Here is an 18,689-nt window from a genome sequence, read left to right on the forward strand (position 1 = left end):
CATACACGCCCAGAGAGGTAATACCGGTATACACTTACACGTACAGAGAGGTAATACCGGTATACACATACACACCCAGAGAGGTAATACCGGTATACACATACACGCCCAGAGAAGTCATACCGGTATACACATACACGCCCAGAGAGGTAATACCGGTATACACATACACACCCAGAGAGGTAATACCGGTATACACATACGCTCCCAGAGAGGTAATACTTGTATACACATACACGTCCAGAGAGGTAATACCGGTATACACATACACGCCCAGAGAGGTAATACCGGTATACACGTACATGCCCAGAGAGGTAATACCGATATACACGTACACGCCCAGAGAGGTAATACCGGTATACACATACACACCCAGAGAGGTAATACCGGTATACACATACACCCCCAGAGAGGTAATACCGGTATACACATACACACCCAGAGAGGTAATACCGGTATAACCATACACGTCCAGAGAAGTAATACCGGTATACACATACACGTCCAGAGAAGTAATACCGGTATACACATACACGCCCAGAGAGGTAATACCGGTATACACATACACGCCCAGAGAGGTAGTACCAGTATACACATACACACCCAGAGAGGTAATACCGGTATACACATACACGTCCAGAGAGGTAATATCGGTATACACATACACACCCAGAGAGGTAATACCGGTATACACATACGCGCCCAGAGAGGTAATACTTGTATACACATACACGTCCAGAGAGGTAATACCGGTATACACATACACGCCCAGAGAGGTAATACCGGTATACACGTACATGCCCAGAGAGGTAATACCGATATACACGTACACGCCCAGAGAGGTAATACCGGTATACACATACACACCCAGAGAGGTAATACCGGTATACACATACACGTCCAGAGAGCTAATACCGGTATACACATCCACGCCCAGAGAGGTAATACCGGTATACACATACACACCCAGAGAAGTAATACCGGTATACACATACACGCCCAGAGAGGTAATACCGGTATACACATACACACCCAGAGAAGTAATACCGGTATACACATACACGCCCAGAGAGGTAATACCGGTATACACATACACGCCCAGAGAGGTAATACCGGTATACATATACACGCTCAGAGAGGTAATACCGGTATACACATACACGCCCAGAGAGGTAATACCGGTATACACATACACACCCAGAGAGGTAATACCGGTATACACGTCCAGAGAGGTAATATCGGTATACACACACACGCCCAGAGAGGTAATACCGGTATACACATATACGCCCAGAGAGGTAATACTGGTATACACATACACGCCCAGAGAGGTAATACCGGTATACACATACACGTCCAGAGAGGTAATACCGGTATACACATACACACCCAGAGAGGTAATACCGGTATACACATACACGCCCAGATAGGTAATACCGGTATACACATACACACCCAGAGAGGTAATACCGGTATACACATACACGCCCAGAGAGGTAATACCGGTATACACATACACACCCAGAGAGGTAATACCGGTATACACATACACGCCCAGAGAGGTAATACCGGTATACACATACACGCCCAGAGAGGTAGTACCAGTATACACATACACACCCAGAGAGGTAATACCGGTATACACATACATGCCCAGAGAAGTAATACCGGTATACACATACACGCCCAGAGAAGTAATACCGGTATACACATACACGCCCAGAGGTAATACCGGTATACACATACACACCCAGAGAGGTAATACCGGTATACACATACGCGCCCAGAGAGGTAATACTTGTATACACATACACGCCCAGAGAGGTAATACCGGTATACACATACACGCCCAGAGAGGTAATACCGGTATACACATACACGCCCAGAGAGGTAATACCGGTATACACTTACACGTACAGAGAGGTAATACCGGTATATACACATACACGCCCAGAGAGGTAATACCGGTATACACATACACACCCAGAGAGGTAATACCGGTATACACATACACGCCCAGAGAGGTAATACCGGTATACACATACACGCCCAGAGAGGTAATACCGGTATACACTTACACGTACAGAGAGGTAATACCGGTATACACATACACACCCAGAGAGGTAATACCGGTATACACATACGCGCCCAGAGAGGTAATACTTGTATACACATACACGCCCAGAGAGGTAATACCGTTATACACATACACGCCCAGAGAGGTAATACCGGTATACACATACACACCCAGAGAGGTAATACCGGTATACACATACACGCCCAGAGAGGTAATACCGGTATATACACATACACGCCCAGAGAGGTAATACCGGTATACACATACACGCCCAGAGAGGTAATACCGCTATACACATACACGCCCAGAGAGGTAATACCGGTATACACATACACACCCAGAGAGGTAATACCGGTATACACATACACGCCCAGAGAGGTAATACCGGTATACACTTACACGTCCAGAGAGGTAATACCGGTATACACATACACGCCCAGAGAGGTAATACCGGTATACACGTACATGCCCAGAGAGGTAATACCGATATACACGTACACGCCCAGAGAGGTAATACCGGTATACACATACACACCCAGAGAGGTAATACCGGTATACACATACACCCCCAGAGAGGTAATACCGGTATACACATACACACCCAGACAGGTAATACCGGTATAACCATACACGTCCAGAGAAGTAATACCGGTATACACATACACGTCCAGAGAAGTAATACCGGTATACACATACACCCCCAGAGAGGTAATACCGGTATAACCATACACGTCCAGAGAAGTAATACCGGTATACACATACACGTCCAGAGAAGTAATACCGGTATACACATACACCCCCAGAGAGGTAATACCGGTATAACCATACACATCCAGAGAGGTAATACCGGTATACACATACACACCCAGAGAGGTAATACCGGTGTAACCATACACGTCCAGAGAGGTAATACCGGTATACACATCCACGCCCAGAGAGGTAATACCGGTATACACGTACACACACAGAGAAGTAATACCGGTATACACATACACGCCCAGAGAGGTAATACCGGTATACACGTACACACACAGAGAAGTAATACCGGTATACACATACACGCCCAGAGAGGTAATACCGGTATACACTTACACGTACAGAGAGGTAATACCGGTATATACACATACACACCCAGAGAAGTAATACCGGTATACACATACACGCCCAGAGAGGTAATACCGGTATATACATACACACCCAGAGAAGTAATACCGGTATACACATACACACCCAGAGAAGTAATACCGGTATACACATACACACCCAGAGAGGTAATACCGGTATACACATACACGCCCAGAGAGGTAATACCGGTATACACATACACGCCCAGAGAGGTAATACCGGTATACACATACACACCCAGAGAGGTAATACCGGTATACACATACACGCCCAGAGAGGTAATACCGGTATACACTTACACGTACAGAGAGGTAATACCGGTATACACATACACGCACAGAGAAGTAATACCGGTATACACATACACACCCAGAGAGGTAATACCGGTATACACATACACGCCCAGAGAGGTAATACCGATATACACATACACGTCCAGAGAGGTAATACCGGTATACACATACACGCCCAGAGAGGTAATACCGGTATACACTTACACGTACAGAGAGGTAATACCGGTATACACATACACGCACAGAGAAGTAATACCGGTATACACATACACACCCAGAGAGGTAATACCGGTATACACATACACGCCCAGAGAGGTAATACCGGTATACACATACACACCCAGAGAGGTAATACCGATATACACATACACGTCTAGAGAGGTAATACCGGTATACACATACACGCCCAGAGAGGTAATACCGGTATACACGTACATGCCCAGAGAGGTAATACCGATATACACGTACACGCCCAGAGAGGTAATACCGGTATACACGTACACACCCAGAGAGGTAATACCGGTATACACATACACCCCCAGAGAGGTAATACCGGTATACACATACACACCCAGAGAGTTAATACCGGTAAACACATACACACCCAGAGAGGTAATACCGGTATACACGTACACGCCCAGAGAGGTAATACCGATATACACGTACACGCCCAGAGAGGTAATATGGTATACACATACACACCCAGAGAGGTAATACCGGTATACACATACACCCCCAGAGAGGTAATACCGGTATACACATACACACCCAGAGAGGTAATACCGGTATACACATACATGCCCAGAGAGGTAATACCAGTATACACATACACGCCCAGAGAGGTAATACCAGTATACACATACACGCCCAGAGAGGTAATGCCGGTATATACGTACACGCCCAGAGAGGTAATACCGATATACACGTACACACCCAGAGAGGTAATACCGGTATACACATACACCTCCAGAGAGGTAATACCGGTATACACATACACCCCCAGAGAGGTAATACCGGTATACACATACACACCCAGAGAGGTAATACCGGTATACACATACACGCCCAGAGAGGTAATACCGGTATACACATACACCCCCAGAGAGGTAATACCGGTATACACATACATGTACAGAGAGGTAATACCGGTATACACATACACGCCCAGAGAGGTAATACCGGTATACACATACACGCCCAGAGAGGTAATACCGGTATACACATACACCCCCAGAGAGGTAATACCGGTATACACATACACCCCCAGAGAGGTAATACCGGTATACACATACACACCCAGAGAGGTAATACCGGTATACACATACACGCCCAGAGAGGTAATACCGGTATACACATACACCCCCAGAGAGGTAATACCGGTATACACATACATGTACAGAGAGGTAATACCGGTATACACATACACGCCCAGAGAGGTAATACCGGTATACACATACACGCCCAGAGAGGTAATACCGGTATACACATACATGCCCAGAGAGGTAATACCGGTATACACATACACGCCCAGAGAGGTAATACCGGTATACACATACACGCCCAGAGAGGTAATACCGGTATACACATACACGCCCAGAGAGGTAATACCGGTATACACGTACACGCCCAGAGAGGTAATACCGATATACACATACACGCCCAGAGAGGTAATACCGGTATACACGTACACGCCCAGAGAGGTAATACCGATATACACATACACGCCCAGAGAGGTAATACCGGTATACACATACACACCCAGAGAGGTAATACCGATATACACGTACACACCCAGAGAGGTAATACCGGTATACACATACACCCCCAGAGAGGTAATACCGGTATACACATACACCCCCACAAAGGTAATACCGGTATACACATACACACCCAGAGAGGTAATACCGGTATACACATACATGCCCAGAGAGGTAATACCAGTATACACATACACGCCCAGAGAGGTAATACCGGTATACACATACACCCCCAGAGAGGTAATACCGGTATACACTTACACGTACAGAGAGGTAATACCGGTATACACATACACGCACAGAGAAGTAATACCGGTATACACATACACACCCAGAGAGGTAATACCGGTATACACATACACGCCCAGAGAGGTAATACCGGTATACACATACACACCCAGAGAGGTAATACCGATATACACATACACGTCTAGAGAGGTAATACCGGTATACACATACACGCCCAGAGAGGTAATACCGGTATACACGTACATGCCCAGAGAGGTAATACCGATATACACGTACACGCCCAGAGAGGTAATACCGGTATACACGTACACACCCAGAGAGGTAATACCGGTATACACATACACCCCCAGAGAGGTAATACCGGTATACACATACACACCCAGAGAGTTAATACCGGTATACACATACACACCCAGAGAGGTAATACCGGTATACACGTACACGCCCAGAGAGGTAATACCGATATACACGTACACGCCCAGAGAGGTAATATGGTATACACATACACACCCAGAGAGGTAATACCGGTATACACATACACCCCCAGAGAGGTAATACCGGTATACACATACACACCCAGAGAGGTAATACCGGTATACACATACATGCCCAGAGAGGTAATACCAGTATACACATACACGCCCAGAGAGGTAATACCAGTATACACATACACGCCCAGAGAGGTAATGCCGGTATATACGTACACGCCCAGAGAGGTAATACCGATATACACGTACACACCCAGAGAGGTAATACCGGTATACACATACACCTCCAGAGAGGTAATACCGGTATACACATACACCCCCAGAGAGGTAATACCGGTATACACATACACACCCAGAGAGGTAATACCGGTATACACATACACGCCCAGAGAGGTAATACCGGTATACACATACACCCCCAGAGAGGTAATACCGGTATACACATACACGCCCAGAGAGGTAATACCGGTATACACATACACGCCCAGAGAGGTAATACCGGTATACACATACACCCCCAGAGAGGTAATACCGGTATACACATACACCCCCAGAGAGGTAATACCGGTATACACATACACACCCAGAGAGGTAATACCGGTATACACATACACGCCCAGAGAGGTAATACCGGTATACACATACACCCCCAGAGAGGTAATACCGGTATACACATACATGTACAGAGAGGTAATACCGGTATACACATACACGCCCAGAGAGGTAATACCGGTATACACATACACGCCCAGAGAGGTAATACCGGTATACACATACATGCCCAGAGAGGTAATACCGGTATACACATACACGCCCAGAGAGGTAATACCGGTATACACATACACGCCCAGAGAGGTAATACCGGTATACACATACACGCCCAGAGAGGTAATACCGGTATACACGTACACGCCCAGAGAGGTAATACCGATATACACATACACGCCCAGAGAGGTAATACCGGTATACACGTACACGCCCAGAGAGGTAATACCGATATACACATACACGCCCAGAGAGGTAATACCGGTATACACATACACACCCAGAGAGGTAATACCGATATACACGTACACACCCAGAGAGGTAATACCGGTATACACATACACCCCCAGAGAGGTAATACCGGTATACACATACACCCCCACAAAGGTAATACCGGTATACACATACACACCCAGAGAGGTAATACCGGTATACACATACATGCCCAGAGAGGTAATACCAGTATACACATACACGCCCAGAGAGGTAATACCGGTATACACATACACCCCCAGAGAGGTAATACCGGTATACACATACACACCCAGAGAGGTAATACCGGTATACACATACATGCCCAGAGAGGTAATACCGGTATACACATACATGCCCAGAGAGGTAATACCGGTTTACACATACACGCCCAGAGAGGTAATACCAGTATACACATACACGTCCAGAGAGGTAATACCGGTATACACATACACGCCCAGAGAGGTAATACCAGTATACACATACACGCCCAGAGAGGTAATACCAGTATACACATACACGCCCAGTATTAGCGCTAATGTTTTACTGGACAGTGTCCAAATACAAGACAGTCCGGTTCAATCCTGGACACCTGGTAACCTTATATAATAGCTAAAAGGACAGGACAATAATTGTCTGATAAGAATTCTTTTTCTAGGACCCAAGGTAATAGAACAAAGTTCTGGTAAATAGTGCTCTAATGACTGTGGTAACTAGTCTAAATAAGACAAATAATACACGTAGTCTTGATTGAAGAACTTCCTGAAACAGGAATGTGCGGGTGTAGTGAGTGCTGGGGTACACAGGTAAGCGCTAGTAAGACACATGTATAATGTCCTGGTAGGTGCTGTAGATGAAGATATAATAGCTCCACTAAATCACTTCCAAGTGGGACTGCATCTCAAGCGCTGACATCCACCATGTGTATACATCCCAGTAACCAATAGAAAGGTAACTCACAAGCGTAGTCCTGGTGTTCCTCTGTGGGCGTGCATCCCCTGGAATCAATAGATTGGTAACCCCCAGGAAGGTACGGTGAGGCGGAGCACGCCGTGCCGATGAGGGATATATCAGGATAACAGCCGATCAGATAAAAACTTCTTTATTTGGACAACATGGTGCAGACAGGAAAGCTCTTACGCGTTTCACGCCACGATTGGCGCTTCGTCAGAGAGTACAGAGTGTCGACTCAGTGCCCCTTCTTATACCCATTACCTGCCTACCGGAAATGACGCGGTAAGGCATCATCTGCCCACCGGAAGTGACGCAACCAAGCATTGCATGATCCTGATTTGCTTGAGTCCGTACACCGGAAGTGATGTAACAGGACAAGCCACGCTGGCAGATATTTACTAACATAACCAGTTACCATAGAAATGACGTGAGCAGCGTCACCACAGGGTGGGGGATGAACCAAATTTAACATAGGTCGCAAGAAAGGGCACACATGTCATAATAGCCCGCAGACAATAACAATAGCAAAGACTATCAATGCGGGAGTATGATAATATAAAAAAATACATAAAAACAGTGAACAATGTTCTGAGAAAACATAATATAAGTCTCTTGGATATATTTACAAATATACTTGTAGTCAAAATAACAATTAAGCCATTGTGAATACAATAATACTAGTAATAAATAGTTAAACTATTGTATCAGTTAGTCCAAGAATGCCTTTTTCAAAATGTCAAATGTATAGTTTACATAGTCAATTAAATCTATGAATTTGGGGATGCGGATAGTAAATAATGAGTCCCCTGTAATATATAACACACAAAAGAGACTATAATATAGATAATGAACAGAGATATCAACAAATCTATATTGAAAAATTAATTGATGTTATTAAAATTCAAAAATAAAAAGATTCAAATGAGACACATACCCATTAGATAAAATGTAGTACTCATATAATAGACATATATAGTACTAAAAATTCAAACTATTTGTAATAATACACAACATGATTTAAACTTTTATATAAAAGATGAAGATCCTATCCCAAAAGATGTTTCAATTCCCAATCGGTATTTATACCCCCGGGTGATAATGACCCGGGGGTATAAATCCAAAACATTTCTCTGTTATTGAGGACTGCCTCTCTGTTACCCCCTCTAGCATGTTTGGGAATTTGTTCTAAGGCACTAAATGTAAAGGTACTAATGGAACCCAATGGACAATTGGAAAAATGCTTAGACACAGGTAATCCCAGATCATTCTTTCTAATAGAGCGAAGATGTTCAGAAATCCTGATTTTTAATGGACGTATAGTCCTGCCAATGTAAATGTCACGTTCGGAATTTCCTCTATTTCTAAATCTATTGTTTAGTATCTCTGACTGTTGTATAAACAATTCTTCAGTGGAACATATCCTTCTTAGTCTAAGATATTGTCCCACAGGGATACCTCGCAATAAGGGGCTAGGATGATTACTGTTAGCTCTTAAAATTCAATTCCATTTATTGACTACCTGAATAAAAATACATTCAATTTAAAATTCTCCTCATCAATTCATATTAATCATATTAGTTTCTTAGATGTGAATTTGTATGTTGATGTTAACTGTACTATTCAGACAGACATATTTCGTAAACTAAATGCCCGCAACTCTTTGCTAAGAGCTAACAGTAACCATCCTAGACCCTTATTGCGTGGTAAATTGTGGGACAATATCTTAGACTAAGAAGGATATGTTCCACTGAAGAATTGTTTATACAACAGTCAGAGATACTAAACAATAGATTTAGAAATAGAGGATATTCATCTTTTATATATAAAAGTTTAAATCATGTTGTGTATTATTACAAATAGTTTGAATTTTTAGTACTATTTATGTCTATTATATGAGTACTACATTTTATCTAATGGGTATGTGTCTCATTTGAATCTCTTTATTTTTGAATTTTTCTAACATCAATTAGTTTTTCAAAATAGATTTGTTGATATCTCTGTTCATTATCTATATTATAGCCTCGTTTGTGTGTTATATATTACAGGGGACTCATTATTTACTATCTGCATCCCCAAATTCATAGATTTAATTGACTATGTAAACTATACATTTGACATTTTGAAAAAGGCATTCTTGGACTAACTGATACTATAGTTTAACTATTTATTACTAGTATTATTGTATTCACAATGGCTTAATTGTTATTTTGACTACAAGTATATTTGTAAATATATCCAAGAGACTTATATTATATTTTCTCAGAACATTGTTCACTGTTTTTATGTATTTTTTTATATTATCATACTCCCGCATTGATAGCTTTGCTATTGTTATTGTCTGCGGGCTATTATGACATGTGTGCCCTTTCTTGCGACCTATGTTAAATTTGGTTCATCCCCCACCCTGTGGTGACGCTGCTCACGTCATTTCTCTGGTAACTGGTTATGTTAGTAAATATCTGCCAGCGTGGCTTGTCCTGTTACATCACTTCCGGTGTACGGACTCAAGCAAATCAGGATCATGCAATGCTTGGTTGCGTCACTTCCGGTGGGCAGATGGTGCCTTACCGCGTCATTTCCGGTAGGCAGGTAATGGGTATAAGAAGGGGCACCGAGTCGACACTCTGTACTCTCTGACGAAGCGCCAATCGTGGCGTGAAACGCGTAAGAGCTTTCCTGTCTGCACCATGTTGTCCAAATAAAGAAGTTTTTATCTGATCGGCTGTTATCCTGATATATCCCTCATCGGCACCGCGTGCTCCGCCTCACCGTACCTTCCTGGGGGTTACCAATCTATTTTTTCTAGGACCCATTGGGAATAAAAAACGTATTCACTTTCCCACTTTGTGGGAGAAGTTATTTCCAATTCGAAGTGGTTTAGTCTCATTTGGGTCTGTGGGTCTGGCTGTGGAATTAACCCCTTGGCAGCAGAGTAACGTATTGCTGGCCCCTCACCCTTATATAGGATGTTTTTTCTTTACATTGCCGTGCAGGTAATATCAGAGTATCGCTGTGTGCAGGGCCGGGGTTACCCCCTGGCATTCCTACAAAGTAATTGTCAGCTCTTCAGGGCAGCGTTTGCTAAGAGGACACGGAGCAGTTTGCATAGGGCTGATAGCAATAACTCACAGAGGTCGGTGAGTGGGGATGCGTGGTGTGCTGTCGCCATCTGGTGTCAGTGTGTGGTTACTGCGTGCAATGAGCATTCGCGAGCTGCACAATCTCCGACTTCTCTTTCCCATTTAATGCTGTTTTCTTCCTGCGAAGGCGTTAACTGCGAGACGGAGATAGATGAATGCGAGTCGAACCCGTGTCAGAACGGTGCCACGTGTAAGGACCACATCGGGCTGTTCTCGTGTGACTGCCCTGCCGGGTATGAGGGGGAATGCTGCCAGCAGGACATCGACGAGTGCCAGAGCCAGCCCTGCCAGAACGGGGGGCACTGCGCGGACGCCATTAACAGGTGACCCTGTTTCTGTGCTGAACACTGGGCCTTCTTGTATAGACCTTGAATGGATCTGCACTTACCAATACAGTGCAGTGAGGTCAGAAACACATCGCACTGCACATTGCACTCACCAATACAGTGCAGTGAGGTCAGAAACACATCGCACTGCACACTGCACTCACCAATACAGTGCAGTGCGGGCAGAAACACATCGCACTGCACACTGCACACTGCACTCGCCAATACAGTGCAGTGCGGCCAGAAACACATCGCACTGCACACTGCACTCGCCAATACAGTGCAGTGCGGCCAGAAACACATCGCACTGCACATTGCACTCGCCAATACAGTGCAGTGCGGCCAGAAACACATCGCACTGCACACTGCACTCGCCAATACAGTGCAGTGCGGCCAGAAACACATCGCACTGCACATTGCACTCACCAATACAGTGCAGTGCGGCCAGAAACACATCGCACTGCACACTGCACTCACCAATACAGTGCAGTGCGGCCAGAAACACATCGCACTGCACACTGCACTCACCAATACAGTGCAGTGCGGCCAGAAACACATCGCACTGCACATTGCACTCACCAATACAGTGCGGCCAGAAACACATCATACTGCACTCACCAATACAGTGCAGAGAGGTCAGAAACACATCGCACTGCACACTGCACTCACCAATACAGTGCAGTGAGGTCAGAAACACATCGCATTGCACACTGCACTCGCCAATACAGTGCAGAGAGGGCAGAAGCACATCGCATTGCACACTGCACTCACCAATACAGTGCAGAGAGGGCAGAAACACATCGCACTGCACACTGCACTCACCAATACAGTGCAGAGAGGGCAGAAACACATCGCACTGCACACTGCACTCACCAATACAGTGCAGAGAGGGCAGAAACACATCGCACTGCACACTGCACTCACCAATACAGTGCAGAGAGGGCAGAAACACATCGCACTGCACACTGCACTCACCAATACAGTGCAGAGAGGGCAGAAACACATCGCACTGCACACTGCCCTCACCAATACAGTGCAGAGAGGGCAGAAACGCATCGCACTGCACACGGCACTCACCAATACAGTGCAGAGAGGGCAGAAACGCATCGCACTGCACACGGCACTCACCAATACAGTGCAGAGAGGGCAGAAACGCATCGCACTGCACACGGCACTCACCAATACAGTGCAGAGAGGGCAGAAACGCATCGCACTGCACACTGCACTCACCAATACAGTGCAGAGAGGGCAGAAACACATCGCACTGCACACTGCCCTCACCAATACAGTGCAGAGAGGGCAGAAACGCATCGCACTGCACACTGCCCTCACCAATACAGTGCAGAGAGGGCAGAAACGCATCGCACTGCACACTGCCCTCACCAATACAGTGCAGAGAGGGCAGAAACGCATCGCACTGCACACTGCACTCACCAATACAGTGCAGAGAGGATAGAAACACAGCACATACTGTGGGCACAGCGGTGACCTGTACTTCTGTGTTTCAGGTATCATTGTGACTGCAGTGACACAGGGTTTGTTGGAGAGACCTGTGAGACGGATATCCCCGAGTGTGCCTCTAACCCCTGTCTGAACAATGCCACCTGCCAGGAGGGGGTGAAGAGCTACAGCTGCCTCTGCTGGCCAGGTCAGGGAGCACAGCGTCTGTCACGCCGCGATCTGACAGCCACAGGGCTGCGTTTGTGTGACCTTTTGTAACCTTATAAATAGTATAAATGTATTTCTTAGCAGAGTTCCATATCAGTCCACATCTGTCCACGCCCAGCCGTGTCAGTCCCGTGCCCGGCCGTGTCAGTCCCGTGCCCGGCCGTGTCAGTCCCGTGCCCGGCCGTGTCAGTGTATGTACATCTCTGCCTGGCTCTCCCCCTCTCATGTGTTTCTGTGCCCCCCCCGGCAGGTTATTCTGGGGTTCACTGCACAGTGGATGAGGATGAATGTGCGGGGGAGCCCTGTGAAAACGCAGGCCTGTGCCTGGAGCGATCAAACCGCTCGTACTACGGGATTCAGCCCGAGTTCGACACAGAATTCCGCTTCAGCCAAGCCGCAGGATACGTGTGCCGGTGCCGGGAGGGACTCACAGGTGAGACGCTCGTTTACACACACCGTGACATTTCATGTAGTGTAACCGGGGCTCAAATCTTCTCCAACCATCCCACGGGTCCCAATCACCTTGGTATAAAAGTAACCGAGTCCGTCTGCCCCCGACACACAGAACGCCCGCTTCCTCCGTCTCTGCGCAGTGTGAGGGTGGGGGAGCACGGTGCTTTCAGGTGATGGAGCCAGAACAGACCTCATTTGACATAAGATATTAACATAGTTGGAGGCTTGAAAAAGTGGGTACTCTCTCTAATCATAACAAGCTACATGTGATAAGCGTAATCTGCTCCGTGGCCACACAGTGTCTGCTCCGTGGCCACACAGTGTCTGCTCCGTGGCCACAGTGTCTGCTCAGAGTAGGAGACAGGTTTCCTTCACCTGAATTACAGTGCTGGGCCAGAGGTCCCGCACACGCTGTGTCTGTGCCCCAGGTAACTGAGTGGGGCTTTTTCTTGTTTGCAGGTGAAAGATGCTCTGTGAACATTGATGAGTGCCAGTCACAGCCCTGTCAGAACGGAGGTTCCTGCACGGACCTGATCAATGGCTTTCTGTGTCACTGTGCGCTGGGGTACACAGGTATGGGAGACATCTCTTATCCAGACTGCCTGTGGGCAGCGATTGGATGCCATGTATGTATGCAGTGCTGTATATTGCCAACGCCACAGATACTGTATAAAGCCATCTCTGGGGTCACAGGGCGATGTGTACTAGTGGCCGTGACATGTGTAAGGGGTCAGTCCCTCCTAGGGGCAAAGAGTACTAATGGCAGTGACATGGTTAAGGGGTCTGTCCCTCCTAGGGGCAAAGAGTACTAATGGCAGTGACATGGTTAAGGGGTCAGTTCCTCCTAGGGGCAAAGTGTACTAATGGCAGTGACATGGTTAAGGGGTCAGTCCCTCCTAGGGGCAAAGTGTACTAATGGTTATTTAGTTGATTACTGCCTTTTCTACCAAAATGTGACATACATATAAGCAATTTTAAAGTGTTGTAATGTTAGTTTGGAAACACGGTGACAGGGAAAATAAGAACATGCGACATGAAATGAAAGACTGAAGAAGGGACCTGAGAACTGGGATTTCCTCTGGCTGCTCACTTTGTCCGATGTCACTTTGTGTTTAATAAGAGTTTGCACAGGCAACGCCCCCTCTCTCCCCTGTGACTTACCTTTAATGTCTCTCTAAGGACTGGGGGGGCAAAGAAAATCATCTTGATTGACAAACACTCCCCATTCAGCAGCCCAGGAGAAATACCATTTGTATTTAATTTACAAGGAAAGCTACCAAACCTGTGTATGTTTGCATGTATATACGTATGTGTGTGTGTATGTGTGTATGCATATCTATGTATGTGTGCATGTATGTATGTATGTATACATGTATTAACCCAAGATAAATTTGGCGCCTATAATACGTATAGCATATAATGCCAATGGATTCAATAATAAAGACAAATATATACAACCATTAATTGATGTATGACACAGGGTCCTCGTAGAATCCAATGCTCGTAGTGGTTTTAAATTACCAGATACATGAAAAACAGAAGAGATACATACATAGTGTAATACTATTAACAACAAAACAACTAAATAAAAACTAAATCAGACACATTCCTAACATCACTAACTAAAATACAGCTATACTAAGTGGAAGCCTCACAAACAAACCAGGTGAAGTAACTGAATAATAAAAAACATTTATTTTAAATTGATAATTGGAACAATGGAAACTACATCCATATTAGAATCCCACTGGTCCTCTGCTGCATTAGGTGAAAGCCCCACTTACTAGATTGAAAGTGGTAGTAGGCAGTGGATAATGTCCCCTCTCACTCGTGGCATGGCTGCTGCAGTGTGGCTGGTGTCGTCAGACTGTCAGCTGGTCCACGGTCTGTCTCGCCCTCGGATGGTCCCCGGTATCGGATGTAACCCTTGCCGGGCTTGAGCAGGTGAAAGCGGGAGCCAAAGTAACTCTGTGTTTAGATGTCACTCAACGCTGAACCTCGGAACTCGCGAGATTTGGAGGTGCAAGAGCCGGCTCCGGTATACAGCCGATTCAAAGCCTGCCGGCTGAAATTTCTGTTACAGAATCGTGCAGTAATGAGTAAAGGACTGCTGCAGGGGCCGTGGGATAACCCTACGCGTTTCGAAAGTCAATCTTTCTTCGTCAGGGGTTTGTGTATGTATCTGTGTGTGTGTATGCGTGTATGTGTATCTATCTATGTATGTATGTATGTATGTATGTATGTGTGCGTGTATGTATGCATGTACAGTTGTGTGAAAAAGAAAGTACACCCTCTTTGAATTCTATGGATTTACATATCAGGACATAATAACAATCATCTGTTCCTTAGCAGGTCTTACAATTAGGTAAATATAACCTCAGATGAACATCAACACATGACATATTACACCGTGTCATGATTTATTTAACAAAAATAAAGCCAAAATGGAGAAGCCATGTGTGAAAAACTAAGTACACCTTATGATTCAATAGCTTGTAGAATCACCTTTAGCAGCAATAACTTGAAGTAATCGTTTTCTGTATGACTTTATCAGTCTCTCACATCGTTGTGGAGGAATTTTGGCCCACTCTTCTTTACAACGTTGCTTCAGTTCATTGAGGTTTGTGGGCATTTGTTAATGCACAGCTCTCTTAAGGTCCTGCCACAGCATTTCAATCGGGTTGAGGTCTGGACTTTGACTGGGCCATTGCAACACCTTGATTCTTTTCTTTTTCAGCCATTCTGTTGTAGATTTGCTGGTGTGCTTGGGATCACTGTCCTGTTGCATGGCCCAATTTCGGCCAAGCTTTAGTTGTCGGACAGATGGCCTCACATTTGACTCTAGAATACTTTGGTATACAGAGGAGTTCATGGTCGACTCAATGACTGCATGGTTCCCAGGTCCTGTGGCTGCAAAACAAGCCCAAATCCTCACCCCTCCACCACCGTGCTTGACACTTGGTATGAGGTGTTTGTGCTGATATGCTGTGTTTGGTTTTCGCCAAATGTGGAGCTGTGCATTATGGCCAAACATCTCCACTTTGCTCTCGTCTGTCCAAAGGACATTGTTCCAGAAGTGTTGTGGTTTGTTCAGATGCAACTTTGCAAACCTAAGCTGTGCTGCCATGTTCTTTTTAGAGAGAAGAGGCTTTCTGGCAACCCTTCCAAACAAACCATACTTGTTCAGTCTTTTTCTAATTGTACTGTCATGAACTTTAACATTTAACATGCTAACTGAGGCCTGTAGAGTCTGAGATGTAACTCTTGTTTTTTTTTGCAATTTCTCTGAGCATTGCACGGTCTGACCTTGGGGTGAATTTGCTGGGACGTCCACTCCTGGGAAGATTGGCAACCGTCTTGAATGGTTTCCACTTTTGAATAATCTTTCTCACTGTAGATGGACTTTAAATTATTTGGAAATGGCCTTATAAACCTTCCCAGATTGATGGGCCTCAACAATTGCTTCTCTACGATCATTGCTGATGTATTTCCTCCTTGGCATTGTGTTAACACACACCTGAATGCTCCAGACCAGCAAACTGCTAAAACTTCGGCTTTTATAGAGGTGGTCACACTTGCTGATGATCAATTAATCAAGGGCATTTGATTAGCAGCACCTGTCTGCTACTTTGCATCTTAATTCCTATGGAAGCAGTAAGGGTGTACTTAGTTTTTCACACATATTGTTGTATTTACCTAATTTTAAGACCTGCTAAGGAACAGATGATTGTTATTGTGTCCTGATATGTAAAACCATAGAATTCAAAGAGGGTGCACTTTCTCTTTCACACAACTGTATGTATATATACAAAAAAAGAACCCGCGCTCAAATATATACACACAAATGATAAAAATAGTGAACGTGCATGAATATACGTGCAAATATAAATAAATATGCAGATATTGTTTATGGTTGTACTGTATATAAATAAGCCCGCCCCTCCCCACTTCCCTAGGTTGCAGGTCCTTTCATTCTGCTGGATTTAGACCCACTGTGGTCTTTCTCCCTCCTAATAGAGGTACATGAGAATTTTAATCCTAATAGAGGTATATTAGTATTTTATCTGGTAGTGTTAGGCCTTGCGAAAAGGTGTCTGCCTTGTCGTGGCTCGCAAGCTTACAACGCTTTGGCCAAAGGGTTAAACTAAATGGCCCTTTTTCAAGAGAATATATAAGTATTTTACTGTGTATTTCTGTCATGTTGTATGTAGCATTGGGCTTCTCTGTCGTCTGTTGTATATAAATAAACACACAGATACCCAACATGTTCTAAAAAAAAAAAAAAATGACCACATAATATATGTACATAAGTGTCAATTGGAGTGCTACTGGGCATGGCTAAATGTATACAACAAGAAACAAAGAGGTCCAGAGCAATATGACAAAACGTGAAATGCCTATATATCTCTTGAAAAAGGGTAATTTAGTTAAACCCTTTGACCAAAGCATTTTAAGCCTGCGAGCCACTTCAAGGCATGACCAAATATTGCAGGTCCTAACACTAACTGATTAAAATTCGTATTTACATGCATGTACTGCTGCGGCACAGTTTATTCGAGCATTTGCCCGTTCTGTGCCGCAGCAGTAGCCTGGCGCGCGCCCGAGTGTGACGGGCGCACGCCGAAGCAGCGGAAGAGCGCCCTCCGATCGGGGCGCTCTCCCTACCGCTGCCGGGTCCGCCGGGTCCCCCGGAACCCCCTGCCGCTGTCCCGCGATCGCGGGACACCAGGGCTCCCTCGGGGAGCCCCTGGACACGCGTGCAGCGGGCGCACGCTCCCGATGACGCGTGACCGCGCGTCATGCGGCCACTAGCAAGCCGGGAGATTTCCCGGCTTGCGGTACCGACCACACTTCAATAAAGTGTGTCGGTAGTGTATGTGTGTATGTATCTATATATACGTGCATGTATGCATATACTGTATACACAAAAAGAACCAGCGCTCAAATATATACACGCAAATGATAAAAATAGTGCATGAATATATGTGCAAATATAAATAAATTTGCAGATATTGTGTATGGCTGTAACTAAAACCAATATATATCAAATGCCAAAATCAATATAGACCGGTATATGGGGCAACAGTAAAGAAGGAGTGTTACGGCTGGGAAGGAATTGGCAGCTCTGGAAAGGAGGAGTTT

At 45.2% G+C, this 18,689-nt stretch overlaps 1 protein-coding gene across 4 annotated transcripts in view; it reads left to right on the top strand.

Annotated features, from left to right (window-relative positions):
• The window catches only part of CRB2 (crumbs cell polarity complex component 2), a 165,182-nt gene that overhangs the window by 71,752 nt on the left and 74,741 nt on the right, over positions 1-18,689 (top strand). For all 4 annotated transcript variants that reach the window (XM_075579365.1, XM_075579363.1, XM_075579362.1 and 1 more), the window contains exons 3-6: positions 11,228-11,423; positions 12,935-13,074; positions 13,345-13,527; positions 14,007-14,120. In XM_075579365.1, the coding sequence (XP_075435480.1) occupies positions 11,228-11,423; positions 12,935-13,074; positions 13,345-13,527; positions 14,007-14,120 (633 nt within the window). The remainder of the gene's footprint in view (positions 1-11,227; positions 11,424-12,934; positions 13,075-13,344; positions 13,528-14,006; positions 14,121-18,689) is intronic.

This window comes from Ascaphus truei, chromosome 21, assembly GCF_040206685.1.
Source record: "Ascaphus truei isolate aAscTru1 chromosome 21, aAscTru1.hap1, whole genome shotgun sequence".
Lineage (NCBI taxonomy): Eukaryota > Metazoa > Chordata > Amphibia > Anura > Ascaphidae > Ascaphus > Ascaphus truei.